The sequence below is a fragment of the Tamandua tetradactyla genome, chromosome 12, assembly GCF_023851605.1.
Source record: "Tamandua tetradactyla isolate mTamTet1 chromosome 12, mTamTet1.pri, whole genome shotgun sequence".
In the NCBI taxonomy this organism is placed as follows: domain Eukaryota; kingdom Metazoa; phylum Chordata; class Mammalia; order Pilosa; family Myrmecophagidae; genus Tamandua; species Tamandua tetradactyla.
Genome location: NC_135338.1, coordinates 32,443,837 through 32,469,086, shown reverse-complemented (window position 1 = coordinate 32,469,086; position 25,250 = coordinate 32,443,837). Strand labels below are relative to the sequence as shown.

The following is a 25,250-nucleotide window of genomic DNA, read 5'->3' as shown; positions in this document are numbered from 1 at the left end:
TTGGGCATCTGATTATTTTGAGGTATTAGCTCTGAAATTCAGTTTCTCCCTTTTGCCTAGAGTTTTATTGTCAAGTGGCTATGTGCTAAGACTCTTTGGTGTTTGGTTGAGCTTATACTAATTCTTTAGAGAAGCCCATGTTTAACTGTTCAGATTTTCTCAGGTCTTTGGCACCTGTTTCTTGACCTGGACATGTGGTACAACTTTTAAGATATTTCTTTTCTGTACAAGTGTTTCACCTCCAGGAAAAGGTTTCCTCTCCTCTATTGTTCCTCTTGAAGTCCCAATCTGTCCTGTTTGTTTTTGTGCAGAATTTTCTTCCCAGTTTCTATGATTTGCTCAACTGCTCTCCCTGACATAGTGTTCCTTTTACAATACACTTTTCAGTCCTGGGGCCTATCCTGCCTTACGGTAGTTCAGTTTCCCCCTTTCTCCTTAAGGTTTTTCTGCCTCCGGTAACTTTCATGTTAAGGTGTCCTGCCCCAGGGAACCAGATGGGATCAGTGTTAAAAAATGTCCCCCCTTTTTTGTTTAGGTGTTCCAGCAATTAGAGACCAGGTTGAACAGGTGCATCACTTGTTGAAAGTCCCACGTCACGTCTCTTTTGTTTCCAAGGTAGGGTGTCCCACCCCAGGGAGCCAGATGAGGTCAACGTTTAATGCTTGTTTCTTTGGGTAGATGTTCCAGCAATTAGGAACTGGGTTGGATGTGTGCACCTCTCGACAACAGTTCTGCTCCTGGTCTTTGCTTCTTGGGGGCCCTTTTGCATGCACACATTCACTAGTCACTTGGGTTCTGCCCTGGCTCTTTGTAACCTTGGAACCCTGTGCCTGGAAAAGTGTGGGGTTGTAAATTGATGTTGTATGCGGCTCTGTAGTCTGTACCCAGGTAAGAAGGTACCTGGCAGTGCTGCCACTATGTGACTTTAAGCTGCATTGGACCAGGTGAGAGGGAGGGATCTGGTCTGGCAGGTCCTAGCTGAAGATCTCCTACCTTCTTTTTTGTGCCCCCCACCCCCACCCCATTCAGCATTTGCGGGAGATCTTCTCCAGTCGCAATATAACTCCACCACAGTTAGAAGCAAGTGGGATTTATCCTCTTATTAGTTGTTTCTGAAGGGAGACTTATCTGGGAGCCACCTTGAAGACTACTTATGTTTTGTTTTGGTTTTTTTAGCATTTTTTGGGATATATATTATATAGTCACATACCATGTAATCATCCAAAGTGTACGATCAATGGTTTACAATATCATCATATAGCTGTGCATTTATCATCAAAATCGACTTTTTTTCGTGAAAAATAACATATATACAAAAAAGCAATAAATTTTAGAGCACACCACAACAATTAGTTGTAGAACAGAATTCAGAGTTTGGTATGGGGCACAACAACAATTTTAGGTTTTTACTACTAAGTACTCCAAGAAACTGGAGACTAAAAGAAGTATCAATATTCAGCAATCATACTCATTTTTTAAATGCTACTTTCTCTGTATAACTCCACCATCATCTTTGCTCTTTCTCCCACTATACAGGAGTATTTGGGCTATGCCCATTCTAACTTTTTCATGTTGGAAGGGGCTGTCAGTATGGGGTAGGGGGATGGAATTAGTTGATGTTCTGGAGAGGCTGGCCCTTCTATATTATGGGACTTACCTGGTCTAGGGGCCATGTGGAGGTTGTAGGTTTCTGGCAAGTAACCTTAGTGCCTTGGATCTCTGTAGAATCTCATATAAAGCACTAGGTGTTTCTTTAGGGTTGGCAGGAAATGTTTCAGTTGGGGGTTGACAAATTATGATAGGTAGCAATGTCTAACTGAAACTTGCCCAAAAGTGGCCTCCAGAGTAGCCTCTCAAATCTATTTGGACTGTCTCTACCACTGATACTTTATTTGTTACACTTCTTTTCCCCCTTTTGGTCAGGATGGCATCATTCATCCCACAGTGCCAGGATGAGGCTCATCCCTGGGAGTCATCTCCCATGTTGCCAGGGAGACTTTCACCCTCATTCCTATTCTGGGCTCCCTGTGTTTGGTTAAGTGTACTCAACAGGTTGGGTCAGATTATGTGCTACAGAAAATATGGGCTCTGGACAAAATAAATCTTTCTACTCATAGAGTAGACGAAGTTCTAAAAATACAGATGATGTCTTCCTTAAACCTGTATTTGGAATTACTTTAATCCAGACCAGAACAGCGTCATTCTTAATTACCTTAATCCAGACCAGATAAGCTTCATTCTTATCTCTAAATACCAGGATATGTGTGTGTGTGTGTATATATATACACAGCCTCTCAAAGTCCAGAAATAGCATTTACTGTCCTGGACTACAGATAACTCCTATAAGAACTTACAATCTAGGCCCCAGTTTTCTTATAAGTATTTACTAAATGAGACTGTGCCATATTTGTTCTTTTGTTTCTGGTTTATTTTGCCTTACCAAATGTCCCACAGATTCATTCACAATGTTGCATGCTTCACAACTTCGTGCCTTTTTTGTAGTAGCACAATAGTTGATCATATGGGTACACTATCATTCACCGATCTACTTCTCAGTCAGTGCATCCTTCATCCACCTCCATCCATTGGAAGTGTGATAATGTCCAAAGTCAACATCCATTAACACTCTCAATTTCAGATAATTTCATTGTTCCCAAGATAAAGATAACCACTAAACATGCCCTCACCAAATAGTCAGTCCAAACCTCCTTTTAACTCTCATCCCTCCCCCCATTAATTACCCTTGATATTGCTGTGTTGTTGATGATGTTTTCCTGTGGAACACAGCCATAGCATGCAATAGCAGCTTTCCTCCTATACCCTGAAATTATACATTCTTTGTACAAGAATCATACCTTTGAAGTAGTTCATGAAAGAACTTATTTATATTTGTAGTGCTAATCAGTGGGACACATGGGGCTATACAACCCCTTTCAATCATGTTCACCTTCAATATGGTAATATTATAGACCCACTAGTGAACCACCCTTACTTCTATCTATTCCCTTGTACTTAAATTCAACCTCATTAGCTAACCGTTTATCCATCTCTAGCTTACTTATATCTCTAGGTCCCCTATATTCTGTATAGATTTTACCTTTACCATGACCACAAAAGTGGAATCATACAGTATCTATCCTTTTGTGTCTGGCTTATTTTACTCAGCGTTATGGCCATAAGACTCATCCATCTTGTCATGTGCTTTAGGACATCATTTCATCTTACCACTGCATAATATTCCATTGTATGTATATACCACATTTTGTTAATCCAGTCATCTGTTGATGGGCATTTGGATTGTTTCCATCTTTTGGTGATTGTGAATAATGTTTCAATGAACATTGGTGTGCAAATGTCTGTGTCATTGCTTTCAGCTCTTCTGGGTATATACTGAGTAGTGCTGTTGCTGAATCATAGGGCAACTCGATGTTTAGTTTCCTAAGGAACTATCAAACTGTCTTCTATAGTGGCTGTACCATTATACATCCCCACCAGTAGTGCATAAGTGTCTCAATTCCTCCACATCCTCTTCAACGTTTGTAGTTTCCTGTTTGTTTAATAGCAGCCATTCTTATAGGTATGAGATGATATCTCATTGTAGTCTTGATCTGCATTCCCCTTAAAGCTAATGAAGAAGAGCATTTCCTCATGTGCTTTTTAGCCATCTGTATTTGTTCTTTAGAAAAATGCCTATTCTTATATTTACCCCATTTTATAACTGGGTTGTTTGTTCTTTTGTTGTTGAATTGTAGGATTTCTTTATGTATACAGGATATCAAACCTTTATCCAATGTGTTATTTCCAAATTGATTAAGTCTTTTGTGGTACAACAGCAAATGATTTTGAGAAGTTCCCATTTATCTATTTTTTCTTTGGTTGCTTGTGCTTTGGGTGCAAGGTTTAGGAAGCTACCTCCTAATACTAGGTCTTGAAGATATTTCCCTACATTTTCTTCTAGGATTTATGGTACTGGTTCTTATCTTTAGATGTTTGTTCCACATTGAGTTTTGTATAGGGTGTAAGGTAAGGGCCCTCTTTCATTCTTTCGGCTATTGATATCCAGTTCTCCCATGCCCATTTATTGAAAAGACTATTTTGTCCCAGTTCAGTGGGTTTGGGGGCCTTGTCAAATATCAGTTGACCTTAGATTTGGTGGTCTATTTCTGTGCTCTCGATTCAATTCTGTTGGTCAATCCTCCTATCTTTGTGCCAGTACCATGCTGTTTTAACCACTTTGGCTTTATAATAAGCTATAAGTCACAAATGTTGATACACCCACTTAATTATTGCTTTTTAGGATGCTTTTAGCCACTCAGGGTCTCTTTCCCTTGCGGGTGAATTTGGTAATTAGCTTTTGCAAATCATCAAAGTAGGCTGTTGGGATTTTGTTTGGTACATGTTGAACCTGTAGATCAATTTGGGCAGAACGGACATCTTAAGTACACTTAATCTTCTTATCCATGAGCAGGGAATGTCTTTCCACCTATTTAGATCTTTGATTTCTTTCAGCAATGATACATAGTTTTCTATGTATAGATCCTTTATATCCTTAGTTAAGTTCATTCCTAAATATTTGATTGTTTTAGTTGCTATTTTGGATGGAATTTTTTCCTTAAATTGACTCCTCGTTTAGGTCATTGCTTGTATATAGAAACATTACTGATTATTATTATTTTTTTTTTTAGGTGCATGGTCTGGGAATCGAAATCTGGGTCTCCCACATGGAAGGTGAGCATTCTACCACTGAACCACCCATTCACCCAAACATTACTGAATTTAGCACATTAATTTTATATTGTGCCATTTGCTGAATTTGTTTATTAGCTCAAGTAACTTTGTTGTGATTTCTCAGGATTTTCCAAATATAGTATGTCATCTGCAAATAATGAAAGTTTTACCTCTTCCTTTTCAATGTGGATGCCTTTTATTTCTTTTTCCGACATGATTGCTCTAGCTAAAACCTTTAGTACAGTGTTGAATAATAGTGATGACAGAAGGTATCCTTGTCTCATTCCTGATTTTAGGGGGAAAGATTTCAGTCTCTCTACATTGAGTATGATGCTGGCTGTAGGTTTTTCATACATACCCTTTATCATATTGAGAAAGCTACCTTTGATTCCTACCTTTTGAAGTGTTTTTATCAGAAAAGGATGTTGAATTTCATCAAATGCTTCTTTAGCATTAATTGAGATGATCATGTGATTTTTTTCCCTTTCGATTTGTTAATGTGCTGTATTACGTTAATTGATTTTCTTGTGTTGAACCATTCTCGCATTCCTGGTATAAGCCCCCCTTGTTCTTGTACTCTTTGTTATTCCTCTTCTTCCATTTGCTTTTTGGGTTAGATTTCTTAATCTATTCTGCAAATCTGTATCTTTTAATTGGTAGGTTTAGTTTGAATAACATTCAAAGTTATTACCGTAAAAGCATTTCTTGATGCCATCATCCTACCCTTTGGACTTTGTCAGATCTATATATTATTTTCCCTCTTTCTCCTTTTATCCTTTAAGTTACCCTTACTAGTACTCTTCAATTCTCTGCCCTTCTCCAAACCTCTCTTTCCTCTGTTTTTTTTTTCTGGTTTTGTTTTGTTTTTTAGCTGAGAGAACTCCCTTTAGTATTTCTTATAGGGCCGGTCTCTTGTTGATAAATTCTTTCAGCATTTGTTTGTCTGTGAGAATTTTAATCTCTCACTCAGTTTTTAAGGAAAATTGGGCTGGGTACAGATTTCGTGGCCTTTTTGTGCCAAGGTATCTCTCCCTAGATGCCTTAATTTGGACACTTCCATGGCCTTGGAACTGTTAACCGGCAACCTAATAAATTCCCCCTTTTAAAAGCCCTTCCGTTTCTGGTATATTGCATTCTGGCAGCTTTTTACAAACTAAAACATGTGGTTTCCCTTGAATGTGGTACATCATTTTTATCTTGGCGCTTTCAGGATTTTTTGCTTCTCTTCAACATTTGACAGACTGATTAGTATGTGTCTTGGAATAGGCCTATTTGGATTTATCCTATTCAAGGTTTGCTAGGCTTCTTTGATTTGAATATTTATGTCCTTCATAAGGGTTGGAAAGATTTCTCCCATTATATCCTCAACTAATCTTCCTAGCCCTTTACTCTTCTCTTTTCCTTCTGGGACACTGATGATTCTTATATTTGCGTGCTTTGTTTTGTCCATCATTTCCCTGAGATACAATTCAAATTTTTTGCCATTTACTTTTGTGTATTTGAAATCAATTGTCCCATCCTCTAGTTTGCTTATTTTTTCTTTTGCCTCTTCAAATCTGCTGTTGTGTGTCTCTAGTATATATTTTATTTGGTCTTTAATATCTGTGATAGCTGCTATTTTCCTATTTATTCTTTCAAATTCCTCTTTATGCTCTTCTAGTGTCTTCTTGATCTCCTTTATGCCATTAGCCAACCCGATTTTATTTAGTACAGTTGTATGAACATCTTTGATTAGTTGTTCCAAAGTCTGTCTCCTCCACTGTTTTAATTTGGTCTATATCTGTCTGCATCTTCATATGCTTTGTGGTCCTCTGTTGCCTTCAATGTATGTAAATATCTTGATAGGGTTACTATGGAAGTTGATTTCCTTCAGCAGTCTAAAGCTTTGTATTTGCAGGATGAGTGTGGAGCAGGTATGGGGCACGGGGCATGGATGCATCCTTGTGCAAATGGACAGGGGCCAGGGGGATTAGGATGCAAATGCACAAGGGTGCAGGTTGCAGGGGTTGCAAGGTGTGGGGTGGGCAGGCCCTGGCATGGGTGTGGGGTTCGGGGTGGGGGGCAGCGGTGCACGTGTGCACTGGGTGGGGGCTGTGTAGCACAGATGTGCACGTGAACACCAGCCAGCTGTGGGACTGAAGCGCTTGTGCTGGGGGTTGGGCAAGCGTGTGCATGTACACAGGGCAGGAGGGGTGGGGTGTGGGGGTTGAGAGGTCAGTGTATGGATGCGTGGGTGCCAGTGGGTAGGATATGACTGCAAGTGCGCAGGTCTGGGGGGCAGGGCCCTGGTGTGCATGTGCACAGAGCTCAGGGGAGGCGGGGTGGAGTCGTGCCTGCGTGGGCTGAAGGTAGATGTGGTCCAGATGCACAGATCAGCGCTTGCCCAGAGCTGGGAAGGAGGGCTGGGGGTGTGCACAGGTTGGATGGATGCTGATGTGTGGTGCACAGAGCTCAGGAGGGGTAGGGCAGGGTTATGCAACTGCGTGCACTGGAGGCAGATGTGGCCTGGGTACACAGGTTAGCGCCTGCAGCCTGGATGCACAGGTGACTGCTTGCAGGGGGCAGGGAGAAGGAGGTGGAGAGCAAGTGACTGGGGGTGCTTACACTGGTTTCAGGAGGGATAGGGTGACAGTATGAGCTTGCCTGGGAGAGATGAGTTGGGCTGGGGCAGGTGTGCGTGGAGCAGGGATATGTGGGTTAGGGGGTCGGAGGGTGCTTGGAGTGCAGTGGGGGGGCAGGGTCCGGGTTTCATGGGGTGTGGGGTTTTGCATGTCCCCGTGTGTGGGTATAGCACAAGGAATGTGGCTTGGCTTACTTCTTAGTCCCTGTCTCCCTATCTGTGCAGACCTGAGGGCTCCGGGCCTCTGTTTGGATAGGGGCGCATTAGGCTGTTTGCACTAGCTGGACGGTCTTCGGTTCTCTGCGTCTCACTTCTTCAGCTTTTGCAACCAGGTCCTCCCTGGAGGTGGGCTCAGGGCAAGGGCGTCTCTCCCCACTGCACTTACGGCACTCAGACTATGCATCAGCAAGGATAGTGTCCCCTGAGCTCTTTGCTGATGGCGCCTCACTGGGACCAGAGTGCAGGAAGCTTCATCGGGAATGGCCTCTACATATTTTTATTTCAACACTGTTTTAGTTAGTAAGCTGCTAGAACACAATATATTAGAAACAGAACGGCTTTTAAAAAGGGGACTTTATTTAGTTGCAGGTTTACAGTTCTAAGGCTGTGAAAATGTTCAAATTAAGGCAAGGCTATAAGAATGTCGAAGTGAAGGCATGCAGGGAAAGATACCTTGGTTCAAGAAGGCCTATGAAGTATGGGTATCTCTCTCAGCTGGGAGGGCACATGGCGATGTCTACTAGTTTTCTCTCCCTGCTTCTTGTTTCATGAAACTTCCCTGCGGGTATTTTCCTTTATCTCCAAAGGTCTCTGGATGTATGGGTTCTGTTGGTTCTGGTGGCTCTGAAGATTTCTCCACAATGGTTCCCTCTTAAAATGCTCCAGTATGCAACCTCACCTGGTGGATCACTTCTCCATGGAAGCAATCAAAGAGCTCCCACCCAGAAGTACTGAATGAAGATTAAAGAACTTGGCTCTTCTGGGATACACAACAGAGTAAAACCAGCACAAACACTTATGAAATTTTCCTACATAATAAAAGTTGAAAGAATTTTACAATGAATACCCATATCCCCACTAACTCCTCGATTCTACAATTAATACAATACTCATTTTATCACAGACATATTAATCTATCCATCCATCAATCCATTTTATTTTTAATATATCTTAAAATAAGTTGCAGAGAACAATACATTTCCCCCTAAACTTCAGTATGCATTTCATTGGTGTTCATTATTTACTTGCAAGAGTTTTTTCCTTTTGAGGTAAAATTTACACATAATAAAATGGACAGATCATAAGCGTAGCCCAAACTCCCAATAAGACACAGAACATATTAACATCATGCTAGAAAGTTCTATCATGTTTCTTTCCAGTCAATCCCCATCCCATCCCCTAGAGGCAACCACTGTTATGATTTTATTCCACTTTAGTCATGCATATTCCAAAAATTTCATATAAGTAGAATCATGCAGTATTGCCCTGAATATGTAATCTTTTTTTTTTTTTTTTTACAAAGTTTCTTTATTTAACAAATACTTACTGAGTTGTAACTATGTGTCAGGCACTGTGGTAGTTTTAAGTATAAACCATAGGGAGAAAAAATATGTTCTTATTCTTAATCCATTCCTGAAGGTATGAACCCATTGAAATAGGACATGAGACTCAGGATGGGACTTTATAGGAAGGATGAAATTCAGACATAGAGAGAGAAAGCCTCAGAAAGAAGCTGGAAATCAATAGAACCAGGAAGATAAAAGAGTGGAGATCTCAGGCAGCCAGTTCCAGATGCAACAGCGTCTGGGAAGAAAGCATCACCTTGCTGATGACTTGATTTTAGACTTCTCTTAGCCTCAAAACCATGAACGAGCAAATTCCCATTGTTTAAGCCAACCTGTTATATGGTATCTATTTTAGCAACTGGGAAATTAAGACAGGCACTAGAGTAGATGCCAGTCATACACTGATTAATAAACAAGAATGGACTTGGCCTTCGTGCCATTTATAACCTGCTGGGAGAAATATATGGATCAAAATATATTTTAAATTGTTTACAAAGTTATGAAGAAAAAAGGAACAGTATGCAATGATGGAGAATATGTAGGGGGAGATAATCCAAATGGCCAAAGAAGGCCTCTTTCAGGAGGCAACAAACTATAGTCAGAAAGATAACAGATTGAAAAGGAGCCAGTCTTGGAAAGGTCTGGAGTCACTTTCCATGTAACAGGACTATGTATAATGATTCAGAGGTGAAAAAGAGGTGGAAGCATTCTTGAAACCCCAAATAAGTGGGCTGCTGTTGAATTTTGGTAGAGAGGATGGAAAGGAAACAAGGAGCAGATAATGTAAACATGGTAAGGAGTTCAGATTTAATTAAAACTACTGTGGGAATCCATTGAAGGATATTAAGAAGGAAATTACGTGATTAAATTTGTTTTTTAAATATTAAAGGTTATATAGATTATACTAATTATATATAATCTATAAAGTATATATTATTAGCATTGTTTTACTTAATTATTTAATAATTATGACTTTTAGCATATTCACAGAGCTATACATCCATTATCACCATCAATTTTAGAACATTTTCATCACCTCAAAAAGTAATCCCATCTCCCCCTAATTCTATCTCCCTCCGGCACTAGGCAACCACTAATCTACTTGTCTCTGTAGCTTTTGTAGCTACAGAGATGTACCTATTCTGGACATTTCATATAAATGGAATCATAAAAATGTGATTCTGCATGACTGGCTTCTTTCACTTGAAATAATGTTTTCAAGGTGAATCCATGTTAGTATTACATACTAGTATTTCATTTCTTTTTCATGTCAAATAAGATTACATTATAGATGCACCACATTTTATTTATCCATTCCTATTTGATGGACAGTTTTGGTTATTTCTATTTTGGAGTTATTATGAATATCACTGCTGTGAGCACTTTTGTACAAGTTTTGTGTGGACATATGTTTCAAGTGGACAGACCTGTATTTAGAGATAGAAACAACAGGACTTACAGATGGAGATGTGGGAAGTGGGGAAGTCCTAGATTTATTCTTGAACTGGTTTATGATGATGCTATTTACTGAGATAAGGAAGACTTGGAGAAGAATATAGGTTTATTTATCTATTTATTTGTGGAAGAGAAGTTGAGGGACAGACATGGAGTGCCTAGTTTTAGGTTTGAAAACACAGGGAACCTGTGTGCGGAAAATGGCTCATAGAGCTCTCCCAGAAAACAGTGGGAGAGCAGTCAAGTGGCTGCCTGGAGCAAGGGACTGTGTGCTATAGGACATACAGTGCAGCACCCAGGATCATGAGGAAGCTACTGTTGTACTTTTTGGTTTTAATTCCACTTTTTGCTTTCTATGGGATGTAAATGGCAAATGCATAAAATGTAATGATAAATCAATGGCTTGGGATTCAAACTGTATGAATATGTAATTTGTGACAAGAACTACATAGAGGTGGGGAGACGGTGGGGGGAAGGGGGGAGGTGTACAGGAAAATAGTTTATGTATGCTGTGAAAGGAACTCTAAATGACTTTCAAGCCCTGGGTTACAAAATGGCTCTGGGCAAGGGAGGCACACAAGAGGAATACCCTGAGCTAACACAATCAGACTACAGGTATGTATAACTTGGTAAACCAGACTAAAGCTTATAACAAATAGGACAAGAAAAAGAAACCTAAGGTCTGACCAATCAGCTTCGAACAAGTTTCCTTATTGCCCCAATGTTCCAATATGCTACTAGAACAGAAACTGCTTGATAATCCCGCAATTTTCCCCGTTTTTTTTTTTTTTTTGGTTTAAAGCTTCTTGTTTTAATTAAAAACAAGCACATATTAACAGCCACATGTAAATGCCAAATGATTAAAACAAACGAACAACAACTACAAAAACAAAAAAAAACACCAACAAAATGATTTGCACCATTGCTAGGGGCAAGCAAACTTCTTGGCTTAAGAGAAATGAGGAGTGTATGTGTGTGTGGGGTGGGCATGGGGGTGTCTTTTCAGGAAAGTCATTCCATTACAGGATGGAAAAAAAATAAAAGCCCAGACCATTTCTAATGACTGGATTTGTTTCCCCAGAAGTAATCAGAGTACTTAGAGTATTAAAAGAAGAAAAAAAAAGTAACTATCGTACTACTTAAAAAATCTTTTCATTGTAGGAGGAAAAAACCTTTCTGTCTACAATGAGAAAAGCGATCCAATAAAATAAGCACTTTCATTCTTTGAATAGCCTGAATTGACTTTCTAAAGGCCTGGTTGTCACTCACAAATCAGAGTTTTGTGTATCAAACTTCCCTGATTACAAGCATTCCCCAGGGCACAGGTTAAAGTTCCAGGAAAGCTGAGGCATTAACAGATGGCCCGGTGATTCCTATCAGCAGAAGCACTCAGTTAGGGACCTAGCCTGGAGTCTTCGGCTTGCCCTCCACCCCACCTACACCATCCTCTGATGCTTTTCTGTAGGAGGTGAAGAAAACCCTGAAGGGCCAATTAATACTGACTATTCTGTTTCTCCCAACATCAAAAGACCTTATCTCCAGAAACATATATGAATGGACTGGAGGTGAAGAAAACCCTGAAGGGCCAATTAATACTGACTATTCTGTTTCTCCCAACATCAAAAGACCTTATCTCCAGAAACATATATGAACGGACTGAATCCTTTGTGAAATGGTTTGGGAGTCAAGAGACATGGAATTTTAGTCTGGCTTCTGCCCGGGAATAGCAGTGGAACCTGGAGCGAGTTTCTTAATTTCTCCAGGCCTCAACTTCCTCTTATGGAAAAAAAAAGCAGATCATATCTGTACTACTGATCCAAACTTCCCCCCTTAATACAAAACTCCTGCTTTAGCTTAGTCTCTGAAGGTATCTCAAAGGTTGTTGGGCTCTAACTCTTTTAAGGTACTCAGAGCTCCTCAACCCCCAGTTAATCTGTAAACAAATGCTAATATAGGGGGAGGGTCTCATATTTGAAATGCAAATAATTACCCTGGGGATGGAGATCATTTGGTTTGTTAACTTTAAGATCCTGTGGAAGAAGCTTTGGAACTGGATGTAAAAAGAGCAAAGCTGCAATTAAGATGCTTTCCCAAGGAGACCTCACATCCTAACTCAGCATCTCTCTGAGCGTCTTTCCTCCAAGTATAGGGTCTCTCACTTCACTGTGTCTTGGATTTTCCCCAGATGCTAGTTTATGCTCTGGCAGCTTCACCTTCATGCCTGCTGCTTGCCACTAACTGATGAGAGTATCTTTCCAAACTCACCAAAAAAACAAAACAAAACAAAACAAAAACATGTCAACGCTGCACTCTGTTCTACCAACAAGAAAAGAGAAAGTGTGTGCAAACATTTGCTTTTCAATTTCTTTACCTTTTGCTTATTTTTGGCTACCTGTTATTGAAGAGAGAACTCACACACACCCTCTTGCAAATTCTCAACACTTCAGAAAGGCCCGAAAATTTGGCATAGCCTTGTTTAATTTTGTGTTTTGAAAGAAGTAGTTAAAAAAAAAAACTAAAAAAAAAAAATTAAAAAGAATAAGATGAACATTGTCAATGCCCAAGGGCCTGGGAAGCAGGAACAAGTTGTCAAACTCTGAAAAAGGCGGTGGGGGCTTGAAGTGATAGTACATGGTGGAGGTGGGGTGGGGGCGGCTGCCTGGCACCCAAGGAAAGCTGTCAGTTAACATAGGAACCTCGGAACCTTAGAAAAAAGGCTAAATGGAGTCCAGTCCAGCTGTAGCGGGGAATACTATTCAGTACACAGCCATGGGTTACAGGACCCTGGGTCTCATGCAGCATGCAGCAAACAGCAGAGTTAATTTTTCTTCTCTTTTTCTCTTTTCAGAGTCTGTGACCCTCCAGCCTGGGACCCCTGGGACTGGAGCAGCTCTGCCGCTGTCTTTCTCTGTTTGAAAGCGTTCACTTCATCATCCAGGGATTTCTTCTTGTCCTCCAGCTTCTTCTTTTCATCCTGGTGTAGTTTCTTCAGACGGTCAAACTTCTCATGCAGCTCTTTCTCTGCCTCTTTGAGCTCCGCTTCTTTCTCTTTCACTCTCTGGAAAAACATCTGCCTCATCTCCTCTTCTTTTTCCTGGAGCTCCCCTAGAAACTCATTCCTTTTGGCTTCATATGTCTCCTGTAAACTGAAGGGCTTGCTGTCTGGGTCGGTGTCCTTGAAGCCCATCTCCTCCAGCTTACAGCGGCGGTACAGCTCATAGTGCCGGGTGTGGGTCTGCTCCCGCAGATCCTCCATGTTGACCCGAATCAGCATCTCCTGCAGCTTCACAAAGTCGCAGTGCGCCTTGTTTTCAACCTGCACTGTGCCCCAAGGATACTGCCGCGCCTTCATCATCTTGTTGCCTATCTTCAGTTCTTCTGTGCTGCCAATGACAGCAAATGGCAGAGGGGCATTCATGGTTCCATTGATCTCTGCCACTGATTCATCATCTGTAGGGAATTGGTAGATCTGGACCCCATTACTGACAAGCTCGCTGGTGATTTTTATTTTGAACTTTGTCAGCTCACTCTTCGAAATGGCATCTGATTTGGCAATGATGGGGATGATGTTCACCTTGCTGTCCAGCTTTTTCATTGTCACCAGGTCCAGAGACTTCAGGGAATGACCCGTGGGGGCAATGAAATACAAGCAGGCGTGGATGCGGGAGTCGTGGTAGGTGTGCAGCACTCGGCGGATCTTCAGCTCCTCCTGCAGATAGGCCTCAAATTGGGTGTCGATGAATTCCACGATGGGCTTGTAGCTGTCTTCCTTATTGATCTGATCCCCAAAGCCCGCAGTGCTAACAATTGTGAGCTTTAGCCCCACATTGCTCTCTTGGAGGTCATAGGTATTAGACCGGAGCTGGACACCTGGTTGCGTGTGGGTGGCTGGCTCCCCCTCAAACTTGGTGTTGAACAGTGTCCATGAGGGTTGACTTGCCCAGACCTGTCTCTCCCACGCACAGGATGTTGAAGCAGAAGCCCTGGCTGACTGACTTATCAAGCTGTCAAACCCCATGTGTCCAGCCAAAGGGACAGTTTGGCAACCTTCACCCATCTGGCGAGCTATATCGGTCGCTGCCATCACTCCTGCGTCCGCCAGGGCTGCCACGGCCGCCGCAGCAACCCGAGCTACAGCACAGGAAACAGCAGTGCTCCTCCAACAAAGAGCTCCCCCGTTTTTTTTTTTTATTATTATAAATTAATTTTTTATGGTCCCCTCCTGCAAAAACTTTGTAATGCCTGCCTTTACTAGCTGTTGCCCAATTTGTGAATTGTTATACTGTTAATAAAGCTCTCTTCTTTCTATTTGCAGTAGTATTCTTTCTTTCTTTAACTTTTTTTTAATTGTATGGTATAACATATATACAAAGCAAAGAACTAAAAAAGCAATAGTTTTCAAAGCACTCTTCAGAAAGCGGTTACAGGACAGATCCTAGTGTTTGTCACAGGCTACCATACAATCCTCTCATATTTTTTTCTTCTAGCTGCTCCAGAATATAGGAGGCTAGAGGGCTTAAATACTTTTTATCATCACAATCTACTTTTTTCCCTTCTTTTTGCGAACAATAACACATATACAAAAAGCTTTAAATTTCAAAGGTTTGAATTTAGTTGTAGACCATATTTCAGACTTTGACATGGGTTACAATTTCACAATTTTAGGTTTTTATTTCTAACTGCTCTAAAATACTGGGAACTAAAAGAGATATCAATTTAATGATTCAGCATTCATATTCATTTGTTAAATCCTATCTTCTCTGTATAACTCCACCATCACCTTTGATCTTTCCATACCTCTCTTTAGGGGTGTTTGGACTATGGCAATTCTAAATTTTTCATGTTAGAAGGGTCTGTCACTAATATAGGGCAGGGTGATGGAAGTATCTGATATTCTGGAGAGGCTGGGCTAGGTTTCAGGACTTATCTGGACCAGGGACCCATCTGGAGGTTGTCAGTTTCTGGAAAGTTACTCTAGTGCATGGAACCCTTGTGGAATCTTATATATTGCCCTAGGTGTTCTTTAGGATTGGTTGGAATGGTTCTGGTTGGGGACTGGTAGGTTATGATAGGTAGCAAGTTCTATCTGAAGCTTGCATAAGAGCCACCACCAGAGTAGCCTCTTGACTCTATTTGAACTCTCTCTGTCACTGATAATTAGTTACACTTCATTCCCCCCTTTTGGTGAGGATGGAATTGTTGATCCCACGGTGCCAGGTCTGGACTCATCCCTGGGAGTCATCTTCCACGTCACCAGGGACACTTTCACCCCTGGATGTCATGTCCCATGTAGGGGGGGGATGCAGTAGCATTCTTTTGATAATACTATTGAAGTTAAGCAAAGAGACTGTTACAGATTTATGACATTAAGCTTTAACCCCATGGTAACTACAAAGAAAAAATTTCAGAGAATATGCAAACTCATAGAGACAGAAAGTAATGTACAGGTTACCAGAGGTGGAGGAAGGGGCAATGAGGAGTTAAGTTAATGCAAAATGAATATAGGGTTTCTGTTGGTAGAGGGAAAGTTTTAGGAATGGATGGTGGTAAGTGTAATGCAATATTGTCAATGTGATCAATCCCACTGAATGGCATGCTTAGGTGGGGTTGAGGTGGTAAGATTTATGCTGTATATATGTTTCACAGTCAAGAAAAAAACAGAAAGAGGAACTAAAGAAATAATGACAATTAAGTGCAAGACATGATACCAGATGGGAGCTAAGAACAGGTGAGAAAAGGCTCAAAGGGACATCACTGAGACATAAGAAAAATGGATGAAAGCTTTATACCAAAGTTACATTTCTTGAACATGGTAATTGCCCTTAAGGTGATTGCATAGTGAATATCTTTGTAAGAAATGTACATGAAAGTATTATGTGTTCAAGGATTATGATGTGTGCAAACTGCTCTCAAATGTACAGAAGAGAGAAAGAAGGAGAAAGAGAGAAAGAAGGAAAGGCAGGAAGGCAAGAAAGAAAGAAGGAAGGTAGGAAGGGCAAAGGTGGCAGAAAGACAAAATTTGTAGATCTGTACCTGTGTGTGGTGTTTTAGTTTGTTAAAGTTGCCAGAATGTAATATACCAGAAATGGAGTTGCTTAAGTTGCAAGTTTATCTTTCTAAGGCTGTGAAAATGTCCAAACTAAGGCATCCAGAGAAAGATACCTTATTTCAGGAAAGGCCAATGGGTCCAGAACACCTCTCTCAGCTGGGAAGTCATGTGGCGATGTTTGCTAGCTTTCTCTTCTCATCTCTAAAGGTCTCCAGCTATGCGGGCTCTGTCAGCTCTAAAGCTTTTCCCAAGATGGTTCCTTCTTAAAGGGCTCCAGTAACCAACCCCATCTTGAATGGGGTTCAAGACAAATCTCATTGGAAACAATAAAAAAGATCCATCCCAGCAATATTGAATTAGGATTGAAGAACACGCTTTTCTGGTGTATAAGACAGTTTCAAACTGGTACAGGGGATATGCGCTAGTTTGAATCTATTATGCAACCCAGAAAAGCCATGTTTTAATCCTAATACAATCTTTGGGGGCAGCCGTTTCTTTCAATCTTGATTCAATCCTGTAGGGTGGAAGTTTTGATTAGATTATCTCCACAGAGCTGTGATGCACCCAATTGTGTGTGTGATCTTTTGATTAAATGGAGATGTGAGGTGGGTCTTGATTCATTTATTAGAGTTCCTTAAAAGAGGAAACATTTTGGAGAAAGCACAGAGCCAGCGCAGACACTTGGAGAACAGTTGCTTCAGAGTCAACACGAGACCCACATATTTGGAGATGCAGGGCCCAGAAGATGTCATCATGTGCCTTCCCATGAGATACTAACCAGGCCAGAACCCAGAGTTGTGTCCTGGAGGAACTAAGTGAAGGTCCACAGATGCTTAGAGAGGAAACCACTGGTATCAGAAGCTGGAAGCAACAGAAGTGGGAACAAGGACCAGCAGACACTAGCCCTGTGCCTTCCCAGCTACAAGAGGTGTTCCAAACAGCATCAGCCTTTCTTGAGTGAAGGTAAACTCTTGCTGCTGCTTTAATTTGGGCATTTCCACAGCTTTAGAACTGTAAACTTGTAGCTTATTAAATTCCTTTTTTAAAAGCCATTGTATTTCTGGTATATTGCTTTTCGGTAGCACTGACAAACTAATACAGGGTATTTCTGAGTTCTCTGCATAGGATTTGTTTTATTTTTTCAACTGTGCTGAAAGTTTGAAATTACTTCAAAAAAACTTTTTTAAAAAAAGAACCAAAGATATATAATGCCAATAACATGAATTTAATGTAATTCAGGGATGACTAATTCACATAAGATTACTTAACACTCAGAATGTGACCTTGAATCTCTCATGTCAACAACAGAGTATGCATTACAATTTGGGGGAAGCTCTTTCTTGGGCACATCCAACATGTTTGTGGAAGAAGGTTAGAATTTGCTTCCAAGCATCCACCTGGGCTCTAGAATGAGCCCTGGGCTCCCCACCCCAGATGACTGGTTTGTTCAGTAATTTGTGCAAGGAAGCTGGGCACATGGGAAAGTAAGGTGGTTCAATGTAATGCCCAGTCCCAGGGTAAGAGATGACCTGGGGTTTTCTCCTTCCATGGGCCTGTAATCGTTCAGAGGCTGTTTGGGCATAGAACTCACTCCTCCAGTTATGGTCATCCTGACCTACAATGAAGAGAATGGGTCCCTGGGCCCCTTCTATTGGAATCATGCTAGGGTTCTTATATCCTCCTACAATATCATTCCGTGCATCCACAATGTCCACAAGACCTGAAAAAGCTACCTTGATTCTCTTCAGGTCAAGGCCCAATGGTGGGATGCTAGTCTGCTTGTAGTGTATGGGGCTGCTTCCACTGAATCCAGATCCATTGATGGAAACTGTGGCTGAGATGTTCTTCAAAAATGAGGCCATGCAGAGACAAATATCAGCCCCTAGAGAAATGCCCAGAAGCCCAACGCCTGTGCTCTTTACCTGGAAGAAAAGAAGAGAGAAGAGTCAAGAACCTATCCAGTTAAAAAAAGTTTTTCTAAAATGCAACTGGAGATGCTCCTAGCTTTAATATGTCAGTTGGCCCCAAGAGAATCAATCTCAGCTGAAAGGGAAGTTGCTTCCTACATAAAGAATAAATGGCTAAACACATAGCAAATAAATCTTAAACTCACTGGCAAATTTAGGTACTGGTTACAAATGTTCCACAGAATCGTCCACTAAAAAATGCTGAGACAGGAGGCCTGTCAAGTTAAGGGGGCCTCATTTAGGTGAGCTTGATTCAGGTTTTAATGTGACTGGGTAACCAATTCTATGTGGAACCAAGTTCATTTCTAAAAAATGAGTCACTCATCAGACCCTACCTCAACAAACAGATGATTAACTTTATAGAAACAAAGTAAGACTTCAGGGTTGAATTAAATATTTCTTAGCCTCTGAAATGGGTGGGCAAATCGTGATCAAAATCTGGGAACATACTTTCTTTCTTTTTTGAGTTAAAAGTATGTTTTATACACATTACCTAGTGTTTTGCTTCAATTTTTAACCTCTTTTCTTTTGTGAAATATAGCATATATACAAAAAATGCAGTAGATTTCAAAGTACATTTTAACAAGTAGTATAGAACAAATTTCAAAGTATGGTATGGGTTACAGTTCCACAATTTCAGGTATTTCCTTTTAGCTGCTCTGGAGACTAAACAGAAATATCAATATAATGATTCAGTAGTCATCTTCATTTGTTAAATCCTATCTTCTCTGTTAAAACTCCTCCTTCTCCTTTTGCTTCTTCTCCCAATCTTTAGGGACATTTGGACAATGATCATTCTAACTTCTTCATGTTGAAAAGGGGTGTCAACATTATGGGGTAGGGTGATGCAACTGAGTGATGCTGTTGGACACACTGGTAACTCTGGGTTTCAGGGCTAATCTGGCCTAGGATCTATCTGGAGATTTTACAATTCTAAAAAACAAACTTAATGAGTGAAACTTTTATAGAGTCTCAGATAGAGTCCTGGGTAGATGTTTGAGAACATACTTTCATATTAGAATATTAGAAGATTAAAAACAAGCATACAAAGATAAATTAGAAGCACCATTTGCATTACAAAAGGAATGTTACTGAGGCCCATAGCTAGGCTACCTGGTGCCTTAAAATACAATTTCACATGGATTTTATAATTAATTCTACATAATTAATCCATTTGACAGAGAAAATAGAAATAACAGGCACTTAAAGCCAAGGAGGTCTCCCAAATAAATCTCTCCGGTGAAAGAAAAACAGAACAGCAGTGCCCTCTCTGGAGATAATTCTAGAGAATGTGATTAAGTAAAGAACAGTAGAAAAACCTGGGGGTGTTGAAGCATGTAGGACAGGGCTTCTTCAAAGTACTCCATCTGTAGGCTGTTAAGTTTCTTCGGGAGATCTTCAAAGTCATAATAAGCTAAAGCCAACGTGGCAAAGCCATGGCCTGCCAGAAGGCTGGCTCTGTATTCCAATAAGCCCCCTCCAATACCAAAGATGTCAATGATCCCTGGGAAAGGTCCATGTCCTAGAGAAGGCAATATTATAAAGTGAAAAGACATTATAAAATCTAAATAAATTTGTTTTCCTTTTAGAGACCTTTCTAAATTATTTATTGGGTTCCTGTGACTCCAAGGAAGACAATGAATCACTGAGTCACTTTTGAAAAGGGATACCTTATGGGGAGGAAAACTAAAACAAAACGTACCTTCCTACTCACTTTACCCTCCATATGATTCTATGATAATACCTGCAAGATTCTAAGAATCTTTATCCTTTGTAAGGGAGAGTAAGAAACAGCCTCGTGTTAATGACTAAAATGACTACATCATGGCAGGAGGAATTTCACATTTTAGACAGTGTTGATTCAGTGTTCTGAAATGGTTTCTGTTAAAATTAAGACTCTGAAACAAAGCTTTCTGTTGTGGTGCAATAGCCACTCGGTTTTTGTGTACTGATAGTTAATTTAGAAAGGGAGGAAAGAAAAATAAATACCCAGAGATGGCTTTAGGTGAGAGTCAGTAAAGTCTGAAGTGTGAGTTGTGGTACAGAACCACTTCTTGTGGCACAAGAAGCAGAGAAAAGGCCCATTGTGCCCACGACCCAAAAGAAGGGCAATGTGGCCACGGTTTCCTTTAACCATTATTTTGCCTAAGACTGGTCGGGCTGATGCTTGTAGAGATCTGCAGGGTAGTGGTTAATAGCAAAATGGGCAGGCATCATATCTAGTGCCCCTAAGCCTGTTTTTACATTTGCACCTTCTCATCGGGCTATTATGGAGATTAAATAAAATACAAAAAAAAAACGCATAGCACCTAGAAAAACCCTCCATTTTGGTTGTACGGGCACTGAGTCAAGGTGGGACTTCCCTGACAGTGCTCAGGAGCCTAACTCCAGCGCCGGCAGCACCCGAAATCGGCCTCGCCCCAGCGGCCAGCACTCACCCGGCGGCAGGAAGAGCGTGGCGCGCAGCCTGCCCGCGCGTACCGGCTCCCTCCGCACCCCAGGACGCAGGAAGTCGCGCTCGAGAACTGACCCGCCCAGCAGCCGCTCAGGCTCAAGGTCGTGACCGTCAAGCACCTCCAACTCCACGGCGACAGGCGTCTGCACGTCCCGCTTCAAGAACCGCCAAAAAGGCTTCTCAGGCTCCAAGGCCCAGAAGAGCCCCATGGGCTCGAGCCCCACGAAGCTGCCGCCCAACGCGGGCGCGCGCGCCAGGTCCAACTCGCCGGTGCCATCCGCGCAGTAGCGCGCGCGGGCCCTGAAGAGCGCGCCCCTCTCGTCGCGCAGAGACGCGCGCAGGGTGACCCGCTGTCCGGGGGCCAGTCCGCGCACCACGATGCGCACCGGCTCGTCCCAGCTGCAGCGGCCCGCGGGTTCCAGGATCACCGTCGCCGCCATCCCGGCCGTGCGCTGCCGCGGTCTGGACGCTGACCCGGGAGGCCGGAGGCAGTGGCCGGAGTCTCTTCAGAGGCCGTAGGGAGCGCGCCGGGACGTCGTGTGTCTGAGATCAGACTCCGCGCCCTGGACTCTTCTGAGGTAAAAGTAATCAGGCTCCTTCTCCAGGCCCTGTGGGTGTGGCGCTGAATCCGCCCCTGACGGCGCTTATCTGTCCAAAAACCACTCTCCCTTTTGAAGTGAAAATTGTGTAATCCACTCATTCGACAGTGTTTGCAGAGCAGGTGAAGCGGGTGCTAAGTACGTGCAGAATAAAAAACGGCAACTTTAAAAATTATATTGAAATATACTTAGATACAGTAAAGCGCACAAACCATATGTTCAGGTCAGTGGATTTTCCCACCTGATCTTACCTGTGTAACCAAGCACCCAGATTCAGAAACAGGTCACTACCGGCACCCCAGAAGCCACCCTCATGCTTATCCAGCCACTTCTCCCTTCCGCAAGGATACCTTATCCTGATTCCAACACCAAGTGATATTCTTTCCTGTCTTTGCCCTTTCGGGAAATTAACCAATATGTCTATTTAGTGTCTGTCTAGTTCCACTTAATATTATGTTTGTGAGATTCGTCCACATTGTTGGGTGTAGTTGTACATCTTTCATTCTCATTGTTTTGCCAGTGGGCATTTGGTAGTTTCCATCTTGGCTACTAGGAATAGTGGTGTTTTGAACGTTAAAGAATATGTCTTTTTAAAAATATTTTTAATGCAATTTTATTGAGATATTTATATATTTACATACCATATAATAATCCAAATTATACAATCAGTGATTCACAGTGTCATCGTATAGTTGTGCGTTCATCATCATAAATTTTGAATATTTTCATTATTCCAAAAAAAGTAATAATAATAAAAGTAAAAAAAAGAACACCCTAAATATCCCATACCTCCTCTCCCCACTATTAATTTTTTTTCTTATTCATCTGCCCATATACTGGATAAAGGGAATGTCAGTCACAAGGCTTTCACAATCACACCCTAAAAGCTATATAGTTATTTTAATCATCTTCAAGAATCAAAGCTTTTTTATTATAGTTCAAGTTTCATGTATTTCCGTCTAGGTACTCCAATACACCAAAAACTAGAAAGGGATATTTGTAGACTACACAAGAATAATCTCCAGAGTGACCTTTCAACTCTGTTTGAAATCTCTCAGTCTCTGAAAGTTTATTTTGTTTCATTTCTCTTCTCCCTTTTGGTCAAGAAGTCTTTCTCAATCTCATGCTGCCAGGGCCATGTTCATCACCGGGGACCATGTTCCATGTTGCCAGAGAGGCACACCCCTGAGTGTCATATCCCATATGGGGGCGAGAGGAGTGAGTTCATCTGTGGAGTTCGCTTAGAGAGTGCCCACATCTGAGCAACAAAAGAGGAGAAACGCGTCTTTTGATATATGTGCTTTTCTGTCGGAGATATACCTAGGAGTGAAATTGTTATATCATAGGGAATGGGAGTGATAAACCTCGGAAGATAGTGAAGAACCTTTTGAATGTGACCCTAGAATATGATAGATTTAATGTGCAGTGATGCCTAAACCATTATCAGTGTCCCAACTTTGTTTTGCACACATAAATTCACAAAAATTCCTGCAAGGTGGGGAGTATTATTCAAATATTACAAAGAAGAACCCTGAAGTTGAGAGAATGTTAAGCTTCTGTGAATCATGCCTCTCATAAATGGCAGAGCCTTGATCAGCTTCAAATGTGGGGATTCCAAAGGCCAATAGCATTGTGGTGAAATATAACCAGAGTTCAAGCACTGATATCAGCACTGATTAGGTTTATGGCCTTTAGCAAATGCTATTATGCTGGATTTTAGAGAGTTCTCATGTGCAACATGATAAGTCTCCCTTCATGGGTATCAAATATGATGGTGCACATGGACATCTTAGAAGAATATTGGAAAGCAAAATGAAATGTTTGATTTCAACTAAATATAAAAAAAGGCAGTAATGGAGGAACAGAAAAACAAGAAACAAATAGCTAAATGGCAGAAGTCCTTTCTTATCAGTAATTACCCTACATGTAAATGAATTAAACTGAAAGTAAGGGGCAGAAGTTGGCAAAATGTGCTGGGATTTCCTTAAGGAACAGGGGAGAAGAAGGGATGCCATACAGGATTAAGAAATGACAGGCATAAGAAGTTAGTTAAGTGGGGTGAGGGTACTCAAGCTCATCAGAAGCAAGAGTACCGAATAAACTGACATCCACATATTTATTGTGCTCTTACATGGAAACTACTTTAGGGAATATAGCAAAGCAAGATTATAATTAATATCTGTCATGCCTGCAAAGCTACAAAGTTTTGTTCACAGTTCCTCCCAGGAACTGTTTATTACTTATCAGAATGCTTTCTATACAGCTTTCTTTGGTCTCCAGAGTCAGGGTCCTTGAGAGCTGAGTGAGCATTGATTAACCTGCCTGAAACTGCAGAGGTAGAACTTTCTCACAGTAAGGCCAGATTAAATAAGGTGCATACAGGCTGGACCTCATTTCACAGGAGACCAAGTGGCAGTGCCTCCAAGGCTTTTCTGATGTGGTTTTTGCCAACAGTCAGAGGCCTGCTTCTGGGCCCCAACAAAATAGATTTTAAAAAACCACATGATTTCAACTTCCCCAAGTTGAATTCTTAATATTCTCACAGCAGTATGGACAACCAAAGCTATAGGCTGAGCCCCCAATCTTGGGGTTTGTTCATATGAAACTTAACCCCACAAAGGATAGGTCAAGCCTACGTAAAATTAGGCGTAAGAGTCACCCCCAAGAGAACCTCTTTTGTTGCTGAGATGTCGCCTCTCTCTCCAGCCAATACAACAAGCAAACTCACTGCCCTCCCCCTGTCCATGTGGGACATGAATCCCAGGGGTGTGGCCTGGCAGCGTGGGACAGAAATCCTAGAATGAGCTGAAACTCAGCATCAAGGGATTGAGAAAAGCCCTAGTATGAGCTGAGACTCAGCATCAAGGGATTGAGAAAACCTTCTCGACCAAAAGGGGGAAGAGTGAAATGAGACAAAGTGTCAATGGCTGAGAGATTCCAAACAGAGTCAAGAGGTTATCCTAGAGGTTATTATTACACATTAAATAGATGCGTATTCAAGATTTAATGGAGGTCAAGATGGCGGCTTAACAACGTGCGCATTTTAGTTCATCCTCCAGAACAACTACTAAATAACAAGAAACAGTACAGAACAGCTCCCGGAGCCACGATAGTGACCGAACACACAGTGTACCCCAGTCTGTACCAGCTGGACCGGCTGCAAGCAACCCCCAGAACTGTGAGTTCCCAAAACTGTGATGGCCAGCGCCCCTCCCCCACAGGCTGCTTCCCAGAGGGGAAAGGAAAGGACTTTACCAGCAGCAGGGACTGGGCACAATCAAACGTCAATTGTGGAAGAAAAACAGAGTCCAGAGACTTCACAGGAAAGTCTTTCAAACTGCTGGGTCTCACCCTCTGGGAAAACCGATGCAGGGGACTCTTTCCTCCTGATAGGAAGTCAGTTTGCTCTGGGAAAATCTGGCTGGGGTCTATAATATCTAAGTAGACCCTCCTAAGTGTGTGGGGGAAAGGCACCACACAAGCAGGGCAAGAAACAAGAAAACAAGAACTGAAATTTTCTCCTCTGTTAAACAAAACTTAAGCTGAAGGTCCAGATAAAGCTGAACGGACTGTCAAAGAACAGATAGACAACAAATTCATCCAGCAAGAAAACCCTAGGTAAAAGAAGTGAAAGCAATCTCCAGAATAAACTAATTAAGGTAATTAAATGCCTAGACGCCAGCAAAAAAAAACAAATCACACTAGGAAAATTGAAGATATGGCCCAGTCAAAGGAACAAACCAACAATTCAAATGACATACAGGAGCTGAAACAACTAATTCAGAATGTACGAACAGACATGGAAAACCTCA

General features: G+C 41.5%; 1 protein-coding gene, 1 long non-coding RNA gene and 1 pseudogene across 3 annotated transcripts in view; 1 reads left to right on the top strand and 2 right to left on the bottom strand.

The window, feature by feature from the left end:
* The window catches only part of LOC143651980 (uncharacterized), a 30,942-nt gene extending 22,112 nt beyond the window's left edge, over nucleotides 1–8,830 (top strand). For both annotated transcript variants that reach the window (XR_013160353.1, XR_013160352.1), the window contains 2 exons: nucleotides 4,686–4,728; nucleotides 8,155–8,830. This is a non-coding gene — a long non-coding RNA (uncharacterized LOC143651980). The remainder of the gene's footprint in view (nucleotides 1–4,685; nucleotides 4,729–8,154) is intronic.
* Nucleotides 8,831–12,666: 3,836 nt separating this feature from the next.
* Nucleotides 12,667–14,538, bottom strand: LOC143651977 (septin-6 pseudogene; annotated as a pseudogene).
* A 721-nt stretch (nucleotides 14,539–15,259) lies between these two features.
* On the bottom strand, nucleotides 15,260–21,459 carry LOC143651979 (peroxisomal succinyl-coenzyme A thioesterase-like). The gene is made up of 3 exons (XM_077122996.1): nucleotides 20,823–21,459; nucleotides 19,704–19,906; nucleotides 15,260–18,339 (listed from the first exon to the last, which is right to left on the bottom strand). The coding sequence occupies exons 1-3, from the start codon at nucleotides 21,277–21,279 to the stop codon at nucleotides 17,734–17,736; spliced, it is 1,266 nt and encodes a 421-aa protein (XP_076979111.1). The 5' UTR covers nucleotides 21,280–21,459; the 3' UTR covers nucleotides 15,260–17,733.
* Between the last annotated feature and the right edge of the window lie 3,791 nt (nucleotides 21,460–25,250).